Here is a 22,221-nt window from a genome sequence, read left to right on the forward strand (position 1 = left end):
TGATATTTCAGTGAGGTTAAGAATTATGTCTATCTAGTACTGTCTTAGAACCTGCCAGTGTTATCAGCCATAAGGTGATTTTAAACACTGATTTTTAATTTTGATAATCCACACTGAAAATTACACAGTGAGATTTCCTAGACATACACACCATTGAGAATAGACATTGAAATATACTTTTTGAATTTTGGTAAACTGATTATTCACGGATTGGGAGCTACATTCCAACATACAGGTCCTGTGTTTTATCGGATGACATCCACCAAGTAATAAGTGTTATCTAATGGCTCTCCTTTACATCTCTCCTATAACAATTTCTGGTAATGATTGATCAGCATAAGACACTATTTAAGGCTGAGTTTATCACATAAACTACAAAGCAGACATGCATACACTGCCATTGAGAATGGAGATGACAATGTGTTTTCCACTATTGCTGCTGATCTGCTCTTTCTCTACGGCTCAGCAACTTCAAACAGAGTCTGACAACAAAATTATTCCACATGGAAAGCAAACTGAATCCCAAGAACGAGAACCAACAAATGCTTCTGACCACCAACATACCTGTACAGAAGACATCCATGCTGTGCTAAGAGAGATGAGCGCCTCATTGGGTGAACAGAGGGTGGAGATGAGACACTTACAGAGAGAGAATGAAGGTAGTGAGAGAAGTAATAGCATTAGGAAGCCTTCCCTAGGGACCACTGCTTTGTTACAGAATGTTTTTATAATAACATGTCACAGCAGTTCATACATAAAAGACAGAAATGTTTGCAAAGATGATGTCTTATCATTTAATCTTTTTTTGTAGCACAGGCAGCTAAGCTTAGAGAACTGGAGTTGCAAAAGACTGAGGTGGACAAGCTGAAGCAACAGCTACAAGGTATATATTTACAAGGGATTTTAATGATGCATGTTACTCAATTTTTCTGGACAGTGTGAAGTAATTTATTCAAATAATATCCAGGTTTTCAGTGGCTAAAGCACACTGTAATGAAAACAATGATGATGGAATACTTTTAACAGTCAAAGATTGTTTTCAATGGTTTATTTCACATTGCCACTTTTCCATTAATTTCAGCACAGGCAGCAGAGCTGATCACCATGAAAGCCAGGACAAATGTCACGGAAAATAAGGTGGAGGCTCTAAAGAGAGATGGAGAAGGTAAGAAACTAAAACTAGCTATTTAGTATTTGAACTGTTTCGTTCTAATAACATTTACATCATTTAAAACCCTATCTAGAATGGTGAATAACACAATAATACACAGAATAAAGATAGTTTTTAATAGATGACAGTGCTGTAACATCAGCCACTTAAAAGCAGGTATGTTTCCCTCTCTCTCTCTCTCTCTCTCTCTCTCTCTCTCTCTCTCTCTCTCTCTCTCTCTCTCTCTCTCTCTCTCTCTCTCTCTCAGTCAAACAGGTGGCTTTCTCAGCCTCTCTGTTGGCTTCAGGCTCAGGAACTGTTGGACCATTTAACACACACACTCCTCTGGTCTTCAGACATGTCGTCACAAACACTGGAAATGCCTACAACCCAAACACAGGTACTCAAAATCACAAATGTAAATATTTGAGTTTTTTATTTGAGTTTATGGCTGTTGACTTCAACCTGTTTGACAGATGTTGCAACAGACGATTCTCCATTTACATTCACTGACAAAAGATGTCCCACAGGTTTTTTCATTGCACCAGTGAGAGGAGCCTACCACTTTGAGTTCTACATCGGTGCACATGGACATGCTTCACATCCTTCAAGTGCTGTATTGGTCAAGAACGGAGAGCATGTTTGCATTGCTTATGAGCATCAGCCATCCCATTATGGGACTTCTGCTAATGGCGCCACGCTGCTTCTAGAGGTCGGAGATGTTGTGTTTTTGCGTCTGTGGGTTAACTCAAGGATGTTTGACAATGAACATCACCATAGCACCTTCAGTGGTCATCTGCTTTTCACCTTGTGAGAGGGAAGCAGTCCTTGTTTTTCTTCAGCTATGTGATAGCCAAGCACACACTGCAGCCGTGTATTGGTACTTGTTGCTAAAAGTGTATTTTTCCTTTTATATGAAAGCTGATTGACATCACTGTGCAACAATAACCACTTTCTTTTCACTAAGAAAAGGTTGATGAATTTTTCATCCTCATTTCGTTCTGGATTGGCATCAAAATACACAGTGATAGAATAATTGTGCCAGATTGTTTTAACATTAGATTAAGGAAATGCAGTAATTCATGAGAAAATTGTGGAAATGTTTGCTTTTTTTATTTAAAAGTATCTAAGTACCTTGACATACAGGATTACTGTATCAGTACCTGCAAATTAAAGTCTCATGTACAGTATTTATCCTGTATATGAAAGCTGCATGACAAAACTTTGCAGCAACAATAATCAGAATCAGAAATACTTTATTTAATATAATGTGTACATATTAAGTATATTCTATTATTATTATGTTCTCTTACATTTGAATAAAAGCATATACATGTCATTGCAGTCGCATCTGTGGACTTCTTTAACTCATGGTAAATTTTGTTTCAAAATGAAATATCCTCTTATAGTTAGCAGAACATCAATTAATTTGTCATATTTGGGTTTGGGAGTAAGAAATATAAGATTTCTTATGGTCGAACAATGGTTAGACCCACTACTCAAACATCAATTGTACTTAATTTTACTCACAGTGAGTCATTATAGTGTGATTTAAATGGACTGTGGTACTCATTGATGAGATTATAGTGACCAGATTGTTCAATACACACAGTAGTTGTATTCTGATCTTTACTTTTATAACTATAATGTTCCTGTAAAATTTCTTTTGCCTGCTCATTCACATTCAAATATTAAATCGCTATTGTCACAGGTATTGATGAGATTACAAGCTCAATCAACACAGTCACTCTGATCCATTCTCAGTTGAGAAGCTCTACACTTTGTCACATTATGACTTTATGATTTAGCACTTTGGTTTTGGGAGAAACTTTTTAATGTCAGTTAGGAAAAATGAAGCTGTGGTGAAGATCACATAAACTGCACACATAACTGCTGTTGCTGCCTGCCAGTGGATGTTTTTGTAACATTGTGTTGTTGCTCTTCAAAAGCCAGACTTTGTTACCATGTTGGATTTATTGAGGAAGCAAAGAGAGGAAAAATGTTCTTTATTACTCATCTAACAAGGGTTTCTGGTAAGTCTTGGCTTATCTCAGCCAATTAACAACCTGAGGGAGGGCACTATGACAATGCCATTAATGTTAGAACAGATACATTTTTGTTTACTACTCCTTTGATTACTTGTTTTTATATCAAGTTGATCAAAGTTTACATTTCAGTGAGGATGACAATTATATCTATCTAGTACTGTTTTTCCTAGAACCTACCAGTGTTATCAGCCATGAGGTGATTTTAAACACTGATTTTAACATTTGAAAATCTACATTGTAATACTTCAAATGTGATTGCAACTCCTAAAATTAAGATCTCCCAGACATACACACCATTGAGAATAGACATTGAAATATACTTTTTAAATTTTGGTAAATTGATTATTCACGGATTGGGAGCTACATTCCAACATACAGGTCCTGGATCATTTATGTTTGTGTGCTGTTTTCAGTGTTGTGTTTTTTCAGATGACATCCACCAAGTAATAAGTGTTATCTAATGGTTCTCCTGCACGTGTCTCCTATAACAATTTCTGGTAATGATTGATCAGCATAAGACACTATTTAAGGCTGAGTTTATCACATAAACTACAAAGCAGACATGCATACACTGCCATTGAGAATGGAGATGACAATGTGTTTTCCACTATTGCTGCTGATCTGCTCTTTCTCTACGGCTCAGCAACTTCAAACAGAGTCTGACAACAAAATTATTCCACATGGAAAGCAAACTGAATCCCAAGAACGAGAACCAACAAATGCTTCTGACCACCAACATACCTGTACAGAAGACATCCATGCTGTGCTAAGAGAGATGAGCGCCTCATTGGGTGAACAGAGGGTGGAGATGAGACACTTACAGAGAGAGAATGAAGGTACAGTTGTATGTGAGGTCGTGTGGGAAGTAATAGTAATAGGGACCACTGCTTTGTTAGGGGAGGTTTTTGTATAATGTTGTAACACTGAACTATTTTGCAGTATTACTTGTTTGTAATGATGAGTCAAAGATACTGTAAGCTTCTATGGAACGTTATGTTCCAACGTACACACGTGCCAGGTTAGCAACAGTAACAACACATTTTTAGTCTAAAACAACTCTTCAACACTTTTTAACTCTCTCGTTAGTTTCTTAACTACAGCATGCAACTGAGGTCACTGTTATAGAGAACATGTCCCACAACATTATTTCCCATTTACTGACTTATAATGTCATACAACTGATGGGGCCATCTTTAGTTTTGGTCATAAACCAAACTCTCTGACTAATTACGATGTTGACCTGATGGTGGCCTAGATGAAAAGTTGAGTTAGTTAGTTAAGAAGTTGTTAAAATTCATCCTGAGAAAAACATGAATGTCTGTACCAAATTTCATGACAATCATCCAATAGTTGTTGAGACATTTTAGTTGAAAATACACTTAAAACCACAAATGTCAACCTCACTGTGGTATTAATTGAAATGTTGAAAAATGAGGCTGTAGATGAAATGTCAGAGGATCAGCAAAGTTATTACAATTCATCCTGTGGGCAAAATGGATGTCCATCCTGGTGATCCATCCAGTAGATACAACAACATTTTTGTGAAACAACATTTCACTGAACTCAAAATGTCCTGCTGCTGGCAGTAAAGTCACAAACATGTATCCCTCTGGGGACCAAAAATGTACAAAATCTCATCCATCCAATAGTTGTCAAGATATTTCAGTCTGGGCCAAATCAACATTGCCATCCCTAGATGGCATGCAGCTAGCATGGCTAAAAAAGCAACTCAACAATTTACAGTAGCCTTTGTGTTGTTTGTTGAATCAAAGAGTATTTCCTATTACTCAATTTTATTGGAGCAAATTTGGAGGAAATTGATGGTGCCGTAAAATAAAAACTAACATACAGGTGTTTATTTATTTATTCAAGCACAAGCAGCTAAACTGAGAGAACTGGAGTTACAGAAGACTGAGGTGGAGAGGCAGAAGACTGAGCTGGACAAACTAAAGCAACAACTTCAAGGTACTTTATGGAGAACACCATGGCTCTGATAATGGAAGTGACCTAATCTCATCAGAGACAAATGTGTCAAAGGTGTCACTTTTTTCCAGCACAATCAGCAGAGCTGATCACGATGAAAGCCAAGTCAAACGTCACAGAAAACCAGGTGGAGGCTCTAAAGCGAGATGGAGAAGGTAAGACTCAAAACTGAAGTAAAAATGTTATATTTGAAGAGCATTCTAATGCTCATGCATAAAAAACTTACCTAAAATGGTGGATAGCACAAAAATACAGAACATTTCCGTCACATTGCTGTATCCATAGTAAATTTAGAACAATGACATTGCTATCTCCCTCTCTCTCTCTCTCTCTCTCTCTCTCTCTCTCAGTCAAACAGGTGGCTTTCTCAGCCACTCTCTTGACTTCAGGCTCAGAAACTGTCGGACCATTTAACACATACACTCCTCTGGTCTTCAGACATGTCTTTACAAACATTGGAGATGCCTACAATCCAAACACAGGTAACTGAACTCACAGATTGTAACAATAAGTTTAATTTTTCTGCACCGTTGACTTCAACCTTCTGATGATGCAGTCGTTGATATTCCATTCAAAATGACAAAAAAAAACGTCAAACACAGGTACTCAAAATCACAAATGTAAATATTTTATTTGAGTTTATGGTTATTGACTTCAACCTGGTTGACAGATGTTGCAACAGACGATTCTCCATTTACATTCACTGACAAAAGATGTCCCACAGGTTTTTTCATTGCACCAGTGAGAGGAGCCTACCACTTTGAGTTCTACATCGGTGCACATGGACATGCTTCACATCCTTCAGGTGCTGTATTGGTCAAGAACGGAGAGCATGTTTGCATTGCATTTGAGCATCAGCCGGCCTATTTTTTAAAATCATCTAATGGCGTCACGCTGCTTCTAGAGGTCGGAGATGTTGTGTTTTTGCGTCTGTGGGTTAACTCATGGATGTTTGACAATGGAAATCACCATAGCACCTTCAGTGGTCATCTGCTTTTCACCATGTGAGAGGGAAGCAGTCCTTTTTCTTCAGCTACATGATAGCCAAGCACACACTGTAGCAGTGTGTCAGTACTTGCTGATAATGATTATGTCGTCACGAATATTTAATGTTATAAAAACACTTTTGGAGACATGTTTTCAGGGGTTTGTACATAATTATCATAATTTTAATCTATTACATTTGAATAAAAGCATGAACATATTATTGCAGTACTATTTGTGGACATCTCTTAACACATGATAATTTTGGTTTCAAAATATAATATCTATCTATTATTGTTAGAGCAGAAAACCAAATAAAATTGTCATAGCTGTTTAGGAATAAGATATGAGAAATGTAAGAGTGGCCAAAGATATTTTTTTTAACAATGGTTAGACCCACTACCCAAACATAAATTGTACTTGTGGAAAGTGATATATGTTTTAAACCAACTATGTGGTACTCATTGAGAATAGTGATCATATTATTTAATATACACAGTAGTTGTATTTTGTTGTCTTTATAATGATCCTATAATATTTATTTCTGCCTGTTAATTCGCATTCTAATTTTTAATTGCTGTTGTCACAGGGCAGGCTAAGGTTAAAATTTTCTTGAAAGTAACACTCACATGCTCATTACAAGTACATACTTAAATTCTGTGATCTGGTGTTCTAGACTATGCCTTCTCTGCATTCACATATAATATATTAGCCTGCTACTTATATATATATATATATATATATATATATATATATATATACAGACCATAGACGTTAAGACGCGAAAACTCCTCACCATGCATGGAGGGTTCCACCCCAAATCCAGCACCCTGAGACTGTACGCTAGCCGTAAGGAAGGCGGCCGTGGACTAGTGAGTGTGAGAGCCACTATCCAGGATGAAACATCCAAGATCCACAAGTACATCAAAGATAAGGCCCCAACAGATGACGTGCTCAGGGAATGTCTCAGGCAATGGGGAACAGAGGAAGACATGCTGGAGGAAGGACCATCATGGGAGGACAAACCCCTACATGGGATGTACCACCGGAACATAACTGAAGTGGCTGATATCAAGAAATCCTACCAATGGCTAGAGCGGGCTGGACTAAAGGACAGCACAGAGGCACTCATCATGGCTGCACAGGAGCAGGCCCTGAGCACCAGAGCAATAGAGGCCCAGATCTACCACACCAGACAAGACCAAGGTGTAGGCTGTGCAAAGAGGCCCCTGAGACAATCCAGCACATAACTGCAGAAAAAGCATTCATGGAGCGCCATAACCAAGTGGCTGGCATTGTGTACAGGAACATCTGCACTGAGTATGGACTGGAAACCCCGAGGTCAAAGTGGGAAACACCTCCAAAGGTGGTAGAGAATGACCGAGCCAAGATCCTGTGGGACTTCCAGATTCCGACTGACAGAATGGTAATGGCGAACCAGCCAGACATCGTGGTGATGGACAAACAGCAGAGGAAAGCCGTTGTGGTTGACGTGGCAATACCAAGTGATGGCAACATCAGGAAAAAGGAACATGAGAAACTAGAGAAGTACCAAGGGCTCAGAGAAGAGCTGGAGAAGGCCTGGAAGGTGAAGGTGACAGTAGTGCCCGTGGTCATCGGAGCACTCGGGGCAGTGACCCCCAAACTGGAGGAGTGGCTACAGCAGATCCCTGGAAGAACACCAGGCATCTCGGTCCAGAAAAGTGCAGTACTAGGAACAGCAAAGACTGCGCAGAACCCTCAAGCTCCCAGGCCTCTGGTAGAGGACCTGAGCTCGAAGGATGAGACCACCAGCGGAGGGTGAAGGAAAAGTTTTTTTATATATAAAAAAACTTTTGTCCTTCATATATATATATATATATATATATATATATATATATATATATATATATATATATATATATATATATATATATATATATATATATATATATATATATATATATATATATATATATATATATATATATGTATATATATATATATATATATATATATATATATATATATATATATATGTATATATATGTATATATATATATGTGTATATATATATATCTATATATATATATATATCTATATATATATATTGCATATTTTCTATGGGCATACTGACAAAAAAAAGAGTAGGAAGTAGAAAGAAATACTGTTGGTATGATGAACTAATTTTACATCTGCATATACTTTACATATACTTTTGAAGATAATCTGCACATATACTTTTGAAGATATAGAGATTGTTCCTTTGGGGAAAAAATGCAAATGAATTTTGTATGTAAACTGTTCCCACCTGTACTTCACAGAAGTCAAATCTACATGGAATATAAGAAACATGGAACAACTTAATTTTACAATCTTTATGTAATTGTGTGAAAGTTTGTTTAATGTTTGGATAAAAAGGGGATTAATTGAGACTATTTAACTAAGATCATCACTTAAGTCAATGGTGTTTTGTTTGATTCTTGGCAAAAATATGTGATCTCCAATTTGTTGTGTCAGGAATTAAATAAATTAAGTCAAGGGCATAGGTTTGTTTTTTGGGGGACACACAATTAAACCTGCAATAAGTGATTTTTTTTTTGGGCTACTTGGGGACGGAAACAAATTGTGAACACAACACTGACATATCATCTTTAAGTTGATAAGGGGAACTTGTTAGCAAACACAATTTACATATTCATCAGTTACAGAACATTGTTCATTTGGAATTGTTTTTCTGGCCAGTGTAGGCCCAATATTCATTCTCATGTAGCTCTGTTTTTGGTTTCTACCAACTCCTGAGGGAAATATCTGGTTCTTTAGCTGCTAAATGATCCACTATGTTCGCTAACTGTGTCTGTTTTGTAGTTTGGTGCAGGGCAGGAAGCATACAGTGGGTTTTTACAACTATGAAAGTGATGAGAGTTTACCAAAACAGTAAACAGGGATGCAAAGTCACTGAAGAATTTTTTTTAAATGTCAGCTTTAAAGTGTGGGTATAAATTTTTTTTTCAACCCAAAACAGCAGTACTTTTTCAACCCTGAGTAGTTTCTGCAAGTTCTCCTTTGAGTCATAGATATAGAAACATAGATACCGTGGTCGCCATACTGGGGCGGTCAACAGGAGAAGAGAGAGATGGAGAAGAAGTGAGTTTGTCCAAGACGGGGAACTACTTTGACTCTTACCTAGTTGCTCTAGAACCCAGTTATTTTATGTTTACATATGACTGCACTGTATATCAGAACACTGGTTTCAAACACTTGACGCACTACATTATATGTATTATTATTCAGGGCATGTTTCAGGTACGTATGTGGACATGTCCTCTAAGTTTTATGATGACTGGCCCAATGGTTGTTGGCTGTGATCTATACATGTGTTGAACAATGCCCCTTTTGAAATTCAATGGTCAATGGGCGTGGTCTGTCCAAAATTGCATGCATTTTGGGCCTCAATTACAGCGCCACCATGTGGCCGATTGGGCTCATATTTCTGTGGAAGCACATGCACATCATTTACAGTGCCTGGGCCAACTTTCATGTTTTTAGCTCATTCCAGCTCACTGCAATTTGAGCCGCAAGACAAATAATTTTAATAAGACAGCACAAACACAATATGGTTTCAGTCCCTTCGGGGCTTGAATCCCTAATAATAAGCAACCAAGCGCCTTTACACAAATGCACAAATTTACCATAGCAGCAAAAAGTGCAGTCAAATATGGACATTTACCCATTGAACGAAATTATCTGCTCGAATAACGTCAAATACAGGGGTCCTGTCGTGGCCGTGTGCATTTCTACTTGCTCTGTAGTTATGGAGGTTAAACTGCTTAAACGTCTGTGCCTTCTTTGACTGGACACTGGAACTGCTGTCTACACAGACACAGGGACAGAGCCCAAATTTGCATTCATTGGCTGTGTGTGATTTGTGATTGTAGCTTGTGCAGAGGGTCTGGTAGTTGCTTGTGGAGATTTTTCATCTTTGTTTTGTTTTGATATCTCAATAAATAGTTGATTTAAAAAATAATGATGATGATTAATAGTTGATTAAAAAATAAAAAATTCTATGTGGTCTTTGCATGGTGCCTCCCCCCTCTCTCTCTCAAAACCTAACATGGCAGTGGCGGATGGCCCACCATTGAGTCTGGTTCTATCCAAGGTTTCTGCCCTCTTAAAGGAAGTTTTTCCTTGCCACTGTCGCCAAATGCTTGCTCGTGATGGGATTTGTTGGGTCTCTGTAATTAATATTATAAAGAGTACGGTCTAGAGATAACTTCTGTTATGAATTGGCGCTATATAAATAAAATTGAATTGAATTGAATTGAATTGATCATTCTCATGCTTTCGTCTATTTGAAACAACGTAACTGTACAGTACACTACTGAGCTTGGATGTTAGTGTCTTCATAAATGTAAAGGGACTACATCCCTTTAGCTGTCATGGAGAATGTGCTCCCATTATAGCCTAATTAACAACAAACTTTTTCTCTGGCTCTATCATTATTCTCTTTCTTCTTTTTACCATTTCACCATGACAACGGGTAACAAGGAATGACTTAACATCTGCTCAGAAAAGGTCTAAATTTGTAAAAGTTGTATCTTAACTCCACATTGTAACTACAGTAACTTGGATGCAACCCATTTTAATAGGTTATGGCTTAAGTCCCACACTACATTCACACTAATGTGTAGTTTAAACTTCAACATTTTAATAAGGCTGGCTGTAGAGCTACAACTAATGATTGTTTCATTGTTCTCAACCCCAGCAGCAGATGCCCCACCACCCTGAGTCTGGTTCTGCTCCAAGGTTTCTGCCTCTTAAAAGTAAGTTTTTCCTTGCCACTGTCGCCAAGTGCTTGCTCTTGGTGGGAATTGTTGGGTCTCTGTAAATAATATGAATTGGCACTATATAAATAAAATTTAATTGAATTACTTTTTCTTTAATTAAATGTTCACTATATAAAATGGATGTAACTGTAAATGTAAGTAGTACAAAATTGCCCATCAATTTCCCAGAGACCAAGGTGACTCTTAAAATAGGCTACCTTGTTTGGTCCGATAAACAGTCCAAAACTCAAATGTATTCAATTTGCTATGATATAAAACAGAGAAAAGCAGCAAATCCTCACATTTGAGAAGCTGGAACTAGGGAATGCTCGTAATTTTTACAATTGACTAATTGTTTCAGCTTTAGCCAGCCCTAAATGATAAATTATAATAAGGAAAACACTTGATGTGTTGTCTTTCACTGATCATTCTCATGCACTTATGCTTACAAATACACAGTGGACATCTCATTTAAAAAGCACACAGGTTTTATTGCATATCAATTTCATGTATAAATTCTTCATAGCATTGGAAAGATTACATTTGGTATACATTGCTATTCTACAGAATTAACATCAGAGTCATATCTTTTCAATGAAATTTCTCTAAAGTACATCTTCAATAATCACAAGCATCAAAAGAACTGCAATTTCAGAATTGTTCAATATTATTCTACAATCCTTTATTGTTTTTCATTATGTCTTCTCCCACAAGTCTTTTCTGTCTTTCAGAGCCACCTGTATGGCAGTCAAGAACTTGAAGTCAAACCTACTAACCTAACCACATGTACAATAAGTGCATCTACGGATTTATTTTTTTCTTTTCTTTTTTTCTCGTTTTTTGATTTGATACACATTTCACAAATGGACATCATTATGACTGCTAAACACCTCATGCACAATATCTTTTTTTTTGTTTTCAATAAACATAACAGAGGCGATATACAACTCAGATTCAAAAACAAGCACCATCCATTTAAACCCATATTTTTCAAAGATTTTTTTCTTCAGACAAATGCATCATTGTTTTTCATTCTTTAAAATACTATACAGTTAAAAAGAAACAATATGTATATTTTTACTTTCTCCTGTAACAGTGGGGGGAAAACAGCAACCATGTTCTATTATGCTGAAACATATTTCAGCGACCATCTGCCAGAATACTTTCTGAAGTTGGCAAAATGGAATACTTCAATGCCTTCAATTCCTTTGCTTTACACAGCGCGTACTTATTACAGTAGTCCATGACATGAATTACTACATATAGTCAACCTAAAAACTTAGCAACCCAAGTCTTTACATTTTATAACCACAAGTTGGAAAACAATGTGTTTACCATGAATGAAATCTCATTCAGTAGAATTATTTAAAAAAAAAGACTTCTGTCTTTAGAAAAATGAGATGATGCATCAGTCCTAGCATCACACTACCACCTGCTGTGGTGAAGAAAAATTACAGTGCTTCTGTTTCAGATTATTCTTATCTCTCCATGTTGAGCACGAGTTACTCATCTACTGAAAATGAAACTAGTCAGAAAATGTATCTGTGTTCTACGTTCTAGAGACCTAAGCCTGATCAATTTATGGCTTGGACCCATATGGTTTAGTTTGAAAATACAGCATCAGGCCTGTCCCAGTACGCAGGGAGGATCAAGGCAACAATGATCAACAATGCTCACCCCCCATGCCTCCTGCAGCTATCTACAGCTATCTACAGTAAATGACTCATGCCCTCCATGGCACAGCTACCTTGTAGACCACATGGAATGAGCTTTCAGTATGATCTCACAAGAACAACAGGGAATATAAAGTTAAAATCATGATTAAGTGTTTCTCTTTTCCCCATCCAGAATCAAGTAGACATTTTTTACATGTGTTGGAAGGACTGGCCAGCAGAATTATGATGTCCATTTTAACACTATCTGTAGTTTAGTTTATTCTTTTTTTGTTTATTTCATGAGTCCTTGCCTTCCTTCTTGCATGACCAGCAATTTTGTCCCTCCAATGCAGCGAAGACCAGATGTTCATGCAGATGTGACTGTGTGTTTTAGACTTTTGGACCATGTAATATAGGGCAACTCATTTTAAAAAGAATATTCATTGGTTACACTACATGTATCAAATGAAAAACAAAGGGGAAAGGGAGCTTGATGTGGTAGAAATTAATCAGATTCAATAGTGTGACAACATAATGCCCTTTTCTGAAATTCATAGTGAAAATTGTCCAAGTCTCCCCCCCCAGTAATATTTGAACCAATTTGAACAAGAAGCATTCAGCATACTAGGTTGAACTGAAACAAGAAAAAAACTAAACACTGCAGGAAGTTACAATGTCAAACAGGATCTAAAACTAACTACAGCTATCTTTCACTATAAATAAAAACAATTAATTTCATGGGTTCTTTCCATTTTGGCACACTAACGCATCAAAACCAGAGATTCAGAATCTCACTCACGTTCTGATAGGCGTTCATTCCTTCAGCAACAAGAAAAGAGGGATAAAATGAGTTTTCTTCATTTTCACTCCTCCAGTCATTACAGAACAACCAAAAATAAATACATACACACACTTCTGAAATCAAATTTATAAGAGTGTAATAAGAAAAAAAACTATAACAGCAAAGGCAAGCCCCTTGGAAATGAAATGATTGTCAGAGAACAAAACATTTTCTATGGGTTATTTGGCACATACCACTCTTGCTATGAACATCTAGGTTATTTTGTACATCATATGACAATATCATACAATTTTGGTCCTTCTCTAAAATAATTATATTAACAATTTAGCACTGTGGTGCCTACAAAGAAACAATACTGTGGTATCTAAGAGGAAAGAAAGTGAATAAAATTAACAAATGACGATGAAATAAACAAGCAGAGAAAGACTTTCCTCATTTTTTGAGTATGATTTAAATTCATTTTCAGCATGATCAGATTGGGTAACCAATTACGATGGCTAGTGTCCCAAATAGCTCATTTAAATCACCAGTTGCTGTGCACATTTGAACATTGAACATCATTCTCCATGTAATTCAAAATCAACAGTCTACTGGAAATGTCATCTCAAGTAACATTTAGTGTGATGCTATTGTTGATTCTGCAGTTATAACTGAAACAAGATCAGTAAATGAGTTGCCCATGATTGGTGAGGAAAACCTGGAGACAATAGTGCACGCGCCCACTATGTTCCTAGTGAAACAGCACCACCTTGTGGACATGCAGTGCTAATGCAGTGCTGATGCTGCAGTGCTTGTAGTAGGCGGTGTACACAGACTTTAGAGACATACTAGTCATTAAGTGTCTTTAAGAGAGCCTTACATAGGGTCTCTGTGGTGCTGGGGTGAGCCTTGTGGACTTGGGGAGGATCAGAATAATGCAGAGTTTCAATGCTGTTGAGAAGCATTCATCATGTCCTTCACATCAACAGGAGCTTAGCAGTGCTTTCTCTTTGACAGAGTCTTGCAAGACACCTCGACAAACTCTCCCTCCTCTCTCTCTCTCTCTCTCTCTCTCTCTCTCTCTCTCTCTCTCTCTCTCTCTCACACACACACACACACACACACACACACACACACACACACACACACACACACACACACACACACACAATGAACACACATATCCACACAAACATATTCATTCTATCTTGAATGTATGTGACACTGAATTCTTCTCCGGTCTCCACGTCTTCTCACTACTCATGTCCACCCAGTCTCTTGCTTCTATCCATTTGTGAAACTTATGTTCCTCCTACTCTTCCTCTCACTTCCTCTCTCTCTAGATGTGGTTGAGCGGGTGAAAGCTGCCTGTCTCAGACGGTCCACCTCCCATGCTCAGCCAAGCGTCCAGAGAGTTCTGGGAGGGCGCATGCAAAGGGTTGTTCTCCGAGAGAGACAGCATCATTGCATAAGCCTGCGGGAGAAGACAGGTGACTTTTAATAAGAGCACTATGCACGGTGCAACTTAAATTTTTAGTAACATTTTGCTTTGTCCAATGACCTGTCAAGAAATTAAGGACGATTTTGGTTTATTACACCTTAGGTCTTATTTCGTAGCTTTGGCCATAATTTCTATTGGTAATAATAAGATTGTCTGACCACTTGTGTTTCTTGCTCCATTGGACTTCTTTGTATCGATGTTGCCATGTTCCCAGACTTCAAGTTATTATAAACCGCAATTATCCTTTAATTTCTTGACACCATACCTTGTAGTTATGTTTCATTAGACTGTTTTCAGACTGAAGATCACAGAAAAGATAAGAGCAGTTTACAGGTAATATGTTAGTAGGTTAAGTGAGAGGAAAAGACATGAGGGGGCAGGACAAGAGGCACTTTTTAGCTACAGTTTCAGCCACCTTTTCTTTCAGCCAAGCACCTGAACACGTGAAAGGATCCATCTCATCCCTTCATCTCTTTATGCACAGGATGCACTTTGTCCTCCTGTCTAATCAGAACAACATGTCTTTCCTGTCCCTCCCTCTTTTAGAGGACATCCAAAAGCTAGTCACATACCTGGGTTTTAGCCTGCCTGTACAATGACTCTTTCAATGCCTCCGACTCTAGTGAAGTGTTAAATATGTCTTTAACATCAAAGGGTTGCTCTTCACTGGCTGCTTTACGTAACCCCTCCAGGCTCTTGGGAAAGCTGGGCAGACCCTCCAGGTCCAAGAGAGAGCCCTCCTCCTCTATACACCTGCACACCGAGGATGGATGGATGGCAGAAAAAGGGCAGTATGGATGGGTCGGTTGGTGGATGGATGGGTAAATGGATAGAAAGATAGACGTAGGGAAGGGATAGATGGAAAGTTAATGCAATGGAGGGGGGAAGGAAATTCAAAGGTGGAAGTTTAAGTGAAAGAAAACATCAAGAGAAGAGAAAAGAGGAGGTACGATTAATAACAGGACAGGTAGTGGGAATAAATCGGGAGAAGAAAAAGGAGAGAAGAGTAGAAGCAGAAGCGGACCTCACATTAGCTAAACTGAAACTGAGGTTTGGATGTCTGTGAAGGGAATCTATACGTTCAGTCTATGTTTTACTTCTGTCTGTCCTTCTCAGGATGAAGTGTTGTTTAGTATTGGCATTAGTTATAATGAAACAAGCTACAATGGGCGGTTTCTGTTAAAAGGTTTGTCAATAGATACAATATAAGGTGTACATTTTCTGTGGTTGTTAAGTGTAGATTTAGATAAAGTGTCCATGAACCCTGACTTATGTGGTTTTCTGTATAGTTAACAAAATGAATACCTGCGAGTGTGTTCATAGCTCATAGCTAATGGAGCCGTCTCTGTCTCGTCCTCGTCCTCATCCTCCTCAAACACGCCTGTTGTGATGGGAGATGGGGACTCAGGTGCCTCGTCGTGAGACTTCTCTGTCAGGCTGCCTTCCTCCTCCTCCTCATCGTCGCCCTCCACTTCCTCTTCCTCCTCCTCCAGCCCCTGGAGCCCTAGCTTGGAGTTGGACAAACTGTGGCTAGATGGACACTCCTCCTCTGCCTGGTCTGATCTGCAGAGGGATCAAAGTAGAGAGGAAGTGTTACTAATGTTGGCAACTGTTTCTGAAACCACTGACTTTTTCCTCCCGTATTAGTGACGTTTCAGTATAAGAAACAGGCATTAAGAGTTATTTTTATCCAGTCTGTGGCGCTGCATGTTCTCAAACATTGTTACAAAAACAAAAAAAAAAAAGTTTCTAAAATTGGGAAAGGCAAAACACATAAACTGTCTGAAGTTGTTTCTGGCTCTTAGAGCAACTTTTAGCCAGCTCTCTTAGCTTCCTGAAGAAGTGGATATGAATGTGAGCAGTCTACCTAGCCAATCAGGGGCCCTCCCCTAAGGAAAAAGATGCTATAAATCTGAATCATGGGTAGTGTAGTAGCCAGGGTTTTTCAGGGAAAGATGAATAGAGGAACTAAAAGGGAGAATATCTCTGGTTCTACTGCATTGATTTAAATCTTTTTTTTTTTATTTATTTTTTTTTTTACAAATTTGCAAATTCAAATCGCTGTGTGTTCTTTTTATAGTTTACCAGCAAAGGACTTATTTTAGTTTGTTCTCTGAGCGGAAAGACCAATCTAGAGCTGGGTGGCTGTTATCATTTCCCGACCATCTAAAGACACGACTCATCACAAGCAGAGAGAGAAACATAAATAATCTGTTGACAGCATGCATAGTCCAACTCCAGTGTCCACACAAACAACATGGGTGCTGAAAGTCTGCTCCGAGCGCTTTTCAAACGGCCCACACATGATTAATTGGCCAGCTCCTCAGAAACAGAGCAGGAGATGGCCCGCTTCAGACTGGTTCTTCTACACCCTGTAATGGTGGAAAATAGTTTGTGTGACTGAAGGAAGACGATGGCTGATCTGCAAACAGGCTATCAGCACACCACCATTATGACCTGCCATCTGTACATTTTCCAGCCAGCACCCCAACTCCCCCCTCCATCACCCGCAGACCACGATGTCATGGCTCATGATATCATTTCCTCTGGGATGGCAAATTTACCCTTTCCATTTTTTGCCACACAGTGGACATTTATCAAATCAGACAGGATTACCTCTGGGAAGGGGTGCACAGGGACAGGATTGGGTCACACACAGTGGGTGGGTAAATGCTGGTAGGGGGACTTTGGGGGGAAAAAAGTTCTCCTCTTTCAATCTAGATTAAATATCACCATAATCAAATTGCAGAGCTGGTTGGCGGGGAAAAAGTCAATGCCTGTGTACGGAGAAAGAAGCGTAGCTCTGACATAGGGGGCCCTGGGTTTTGTCATTTAGTCTAAACACGTCAGTTGGGTGTTTGTGTTAGAGGGCTGGGGGTATGGATATAGCAGAGCTCCATCATCAGTGGATCTCCTAGATATGTGCCTCAACCTGAGTCCCCCTCAGGGTCCAAACTGCCAGCCACTGTAGCCCAGTCCCAGACAAGGAACCAGCTCCAACTGTAGTTTTATCCAAACCATAGAGCTCAAGCCATGGCCTGGGTCCTCGTTCCAGCCCTAATTATGACCTGTATTATGGTCCAGAGGAGACATATACCTCTTAGTCCTTCAACACTGCAGCGCTGGAAATACAGTATCTGTGTACATCTAAACCCCCTAACTTTTTTGTTTGAATCTTCCCACCCTCAGAACAGCAGTGCTGCCTCAGCATCTACGACGTCCCCAGCTTGAAAACTGGTCAAACAAAGTTTTCATCTGAAAACAAGAGCTACCACAGACTTTTATTTTGACTGGCTATGATGCTGAAAAGGGATTTTTAAAGGGGAGAAACTATGTTGCGAGGGCGGTTAAGAGCGATTACAGATAGTCATCCATGAATGTGTGTTTGTATTCGGCGTTTGACTTTAGTCACTCAGAGGGAGAATAAACAGTGGGCTGTCTGGTGGGAGGACAGAAAGCATAATACTTAGTCTGAATTACAGATATTAAAATGTCAGGCCAGCTTGTTGTGGATGAGACTCAGTATTGATCCCAGATGGCAGAGGGGCTAAATTGCCACTGGGTCTGCTGGCCATAATGCGTGTTGACAAGAGGGAGGGGGGATGATGGAAGAAGAGACAGACAGAAAGTGAGACTACCAGAAAGGAATTCACATTGAGAGAGAGAGAGAGAGAGAGAGAGAGAGAGAGAGAGAGAGAGAGAGTATAGAGTCAAGAGGCAAACCGCTGAATGAAAGAGAAAAATATTTGATCCTTCTTTTCTTTTCCGATACCCTCTTCTTGCCTGAAACCTCTGAAGCTTCCCACCAACTGAGCTACTAACATTGAAAGCATTTCAGGACTTAAAGCAGGGAGCTGACCTTTTGGTCCACTGTTTTGTGGCTGTTAGGTTTAAAAATAGACCAGCCATTTTCATCATTTTACAAGCAAGTTATGGTTTTTAGAGGGCAGAAAACACACACACACACACACACACACACACACACACACAATGATCACTCCGCCTCCTTCACAAAGACAGCTCTAATAAAATTTTAGACATGGCTGAAATGTATCAAACTGGAAAAACTTTGATGGTTGAGAAGGACTCACACTGGTGGAGAGACGATATGAAATGAGCCAGTCCCAGTCCATACTACAAAAAATTCTAAGCAGATTTTAAGTTATGTATTGCTTTCACAATGGAAAGGTGAAAATTCAGAATGCATACTAAATCTGCCTGAATGTTTGTGTGCTGTTGAAATACACCTTTGTCCCACCATGCAGTGTGCAAAAGACAATTCGAAGCAACTAACAGCTGCCAAAGTTAAAACAAATTATGGATGGTGTCAAAACAGCTGCAGAAAGAACTTAGAAAACAAACAAATGTATTACATATTTGAAAAAACATTTTGTTTTATTTTTGTAAAATGTAATTAGCAGCGGCATTTAAAAGTTGCAGTTACATTAACTACTCACCCTACCTGCTAGTTTATCCAACTGCAACTACTGTTAGTATGTGATATGGAATTGGGACATAGCTTTGATATTGGTGACTATTGCCATACAAATTCAAGCCACTAGAGACCACTGTGCACCAAGTACTAGCATGTATGTTGTTGTCCATCCATCCATCCATCCATCCATTTTCTACCGCTTGGTCCCGTTAGGGGTCGCGGGTGACTGGAGCCTATCCCAGTGACTTTGGGCCTTAGGCAGGGTACACCCTGGACAGTGGCCAACTCGTCGCAGGGCTTGTATGTTGTTGTGTACAGTAAAAAGGAAGAAGAACTAAGAGCACAACTGTTGCTTGTAGTTGAACAACATGTGTGTGTTTGTTCGTGCTTTTCCACACCTGTCAGGACTACAAGAGAAGAGATATAAAAACATTTCTTCAAAGTGAGGACATTTTAGCAGCTCTTTTTGCTTTAGAGTTAGTATTACGGTAAAATTTAGGATGAGGTTGGGGTAAGAATTAGAGCTTGGCATGAGGAGTAGAAGGTTAGGCTCATGGATCAAATGTAATCACTGAAGGTCTTTGCAAAAATCTTAATACAAATGTGGTCCGTGCGAGCGACTTTTCCTGTTACCTCTTATCCGTGGAGCTGGAGGCCTGGTTCATCTCACTGTTGGAAATGAAGTTGCGGATTTCTGAGAAGTACGAGTCCTCCTTCTCATCTAAAAGTGCATGATTGTCTGGCTCGGAGTTTGGGGAGGAGATGGTGGTTCCTAGGTTGGAAAGCATCCCGGACTGTTGGCTCACTGTTGGAGGAAGCGTGCAGACGTACACATCCATACACATAAACACACAGACATGCACACCAGCCCCACACACATGCATACACACACACACACACACACACACACACACAACCAAACACACAAGCATGATTAGTTTGATGATCATCAGACATACATAATAGACGAGTTTAAGGAAAATGCTAAATATTATGAGGGTTATTATACACATTATTCACATTTTAATATTATATCAAAATGCTAAGATTGTGCATTTATTTTGGTTAAAACTTTGTGAAAATGGGTTAAACATATTTTGAGAAACCAGATAATGTTCATGGAATTTTCTGTAGATAAACAGTGACAAAAGGCAGAAGACAAGCCCTGTTACATTTTGACAGAAAGGCTTTTATGTAATTAGTGTTCTTACAATTTCCTGCGTGTTTTTTACATAACCCTCTCCTGAAAGGTATAAAGAAGAATATCACAGTTACATACTCATATTAACAGAGAAAATGCATTGCAGAATGCTAATTTGCTTTGATTTTATGCCTTTATCAGATAGCGACAGTGGTGAGATTTTCTTCTAAAATACATGTTTGACTTTCAGAACATCAGAGGCTGTCCCATTACTTGATCAGACGAGCTCTTTACTGGCAGCACCCAGCTGAACATTCAGGCACACTCACACACAGGAGATGACCAGTTCAACCACAGTCTTCTATTGTTGGCCAATGTGTAGTCAAACTCAAACCTTACTTCATATTTAGGTTGCATTTATAGGTTTAGAAAAATACTTTCCCTTAATATTGTTTTATTTCTTTTCTGTTTCTTACAGATTTCAGAACATGCTCACAACTTGCTCTTGGATGAATCACAGTGGTATTTAAGGGGAATGAATTGTGTAATTTAGAAAATATAATAATATAATAACATGATTAAAAGATAATATACTTCAAATATACTGTTTTGACAGCAGGAGCCAGGCAGTTTTCTTAGTCTGTATCTTTACAATTTACATTGAATAATTTTAGCTATTTTATGTTATTGATTACCTCAATTTGACTCAGAATTAAGATTCAGTGTTCAGTGTTCTAATCAGTTATACATCAGGAAACAAAACATTTTAAGGTATGGATCCCTTGGATGTAAATGCTCAAATATGCAATCATTCAGTTCAGAAACTTTGTGTTCCATCCAAATTCAGTGGCATACTTCCATGCTGGACATAAAAAGGCTGTTTTTGGCAATGTAGTAGGAAAAGCAAGTGTGAATTCTTTAATTAAGTGGTTTTCCTATTTTAAATCATTCGCAGCACCAAGTTAAACATTTATTGAGGTGAAGATTTAAAATTTTCCAAATGGGTAATGTGAGTCATTCATTATTCAATCCATTAACATAATACAAAATACCAGGATCCTGTTTAATAACTGCATTTCAATTGTTACAGCCTCACTTTTCTCAAACAAAACTGAGTCATAGATGTTGCAAACTGACCAGGAATGTTCTCATGCTCGTGCTTCTTGAGATGGCGGTCGAGGTTGGTTTGCTGACCAAAGCAGCGGTTGCACAGGTGACATTTGAAGGGTTTCTCCTTGTTATGGATGTTGCGAACGTGGCGTTGAAGATTGGATGAGATGCTGAATGAGCGGTCACAGTATTTACACCTGCCAAAGGAGAACAGGAGCATGTGAATGTGGGTTAAAAGTAAATAGTGAACAGGGAGTGCCCTTCAACCACAGATTATTTTATCCACCTGCTGAGGTGAGCAAGACACTGCTTAAGGCTCATCTTTTTAGTAAAAATACTTTTACTAAGAAGGAGAAATTTGGTTTTAGACATTTTCAAGGGAGCACAACTTAAAAACTCTTTCAGTAATTGGAATAATGGGAAGACAATGTAAATGAGCTGCTGATTATGAGCTACAGTCCTGCAGAGTCAGTTAACAAAAAGGCATAATCATCTAAACTAGATAGTGGTTGTGTTGCCAATGGTATTTTTTAAATCCAGTTTTCATTATTGATTTTTATTAGGGTTAGGGTTTTTTATCAATTGTGTTTTTATCCAATTTTCACCAGGGATGCACTGATCCAATACC

General features: G+C 38.6%; 2 protein-coding genes and 1 long non-coding RNA gene across 20 annotated transcripts in view; 2 read left to right on the forward strand and 1 right to left on the reverse strand.

Moving 5' to 3' along the window:
* Positions 1-360: 360 nt before the first annotated feature.
* LOC122882778 (complement C1q-like protein 2) lies at positions 361-11,840 on the forward strand. 7 transcript variants are annotated; one of them, XM_044210543.1, is made up of 7 exons: positions 3,736-4,034; positions 5,071-5,163; positions 5,253-5,336; positions 5,532-5,663; positions 5,906-5,986; positions 10,910-10,967; positions 11,702-11,840. In XM_044210543.1, the coding sequence occupies exons 1-6, from the start codon at positions 3,761-3,763 to the stop codon at positions 10,930-10,932; spliced, it is 687 nt and encodes a 228-aa protein (XP_044066478.1). In that variant the 5' UTR covers positions 3,736-3,760; the 3' UTR covers positions 10,933-10,967; positions 11,702-11,840. The 7 variants fall into 7 exon arrangements, with proteins under 7 accessions (XP_044066474.1, XP_044066477.1, XP_044066475.1 ...); XM_044210544.1 differs by having other exon boundaries at positions 10,913-10,967; XM_044210539.1 differs by lacking the exons at positions 3,736-4,034; positions 10,910-10,967; positions 11,702-11,840 and adding an exon at positions 361-659 and having other exon boundaries at positions 5,906-6,611.
* prdm16 (PR domain containing 16) overlaps positions 11,441-22,221 on the reverse strand; it is a 184,552-nt gene continuing 173,771 nt past the window's right edge. For 10 of the 12 annotated variants that reach the window (XM_044210527.1, XM_044210529.1, XM_044210526.1 and 7 more), the window contains 5 exons: positions 21,621-21,790; positions 19,976-20,147; positions 16,213-16,470; positions 15,480-15,660; positions 11,441-14,880 (listed from right to left, as the gene is read on the reverse strand). In XM_044210527.1, coding sequence (XP_044066462.1) covers positions 14,746-14,880; positions 15,480-15,660; positions 16,213-16,470; positions 19,976-20,147; positions 21,621-21,790 — 916 coding nt within the window. In that variant the 3' untranslated portion in view covers positions 11,441-14,745. The remainder of the gene's footprint in view (positions 14,881-15,479; positions 15,661-16,212; positions 16,471-19,975; positions 20,148-21,620; positions 21,791-22,221) is intronic. The other 2 variants (XM_044210535.1, XM_044210536.1) reach the window with 1 other exon arrangement.
* Positions 14,761-16,896, forward strand: LOC122882786. Its single transcript, XR_006379462.1, has 2 exons — positions 14,761-14,896; positions 15,600-16,896. It is a non-coding gene; the product is annotated as an uncharacterized LOC122882786 (long non-coding RNA).

Source organism: Siniperca chuatsi, linkage group LG10 (genome assembly GCF_020085105.1).
Source record: "Siniperca chuatsi isolate FFG_IHB_CAS linkage group LG10, ASM2008510v1, whole genome shotgun sequence".
NCBI classification, from domain to species: domain Eukaryota; kingdom Metazoa; phylum Chordata; class Actinopteri; order Centrarchiformes; family Sinipercidae; genus Siniperca; species Siniperca chuatsi.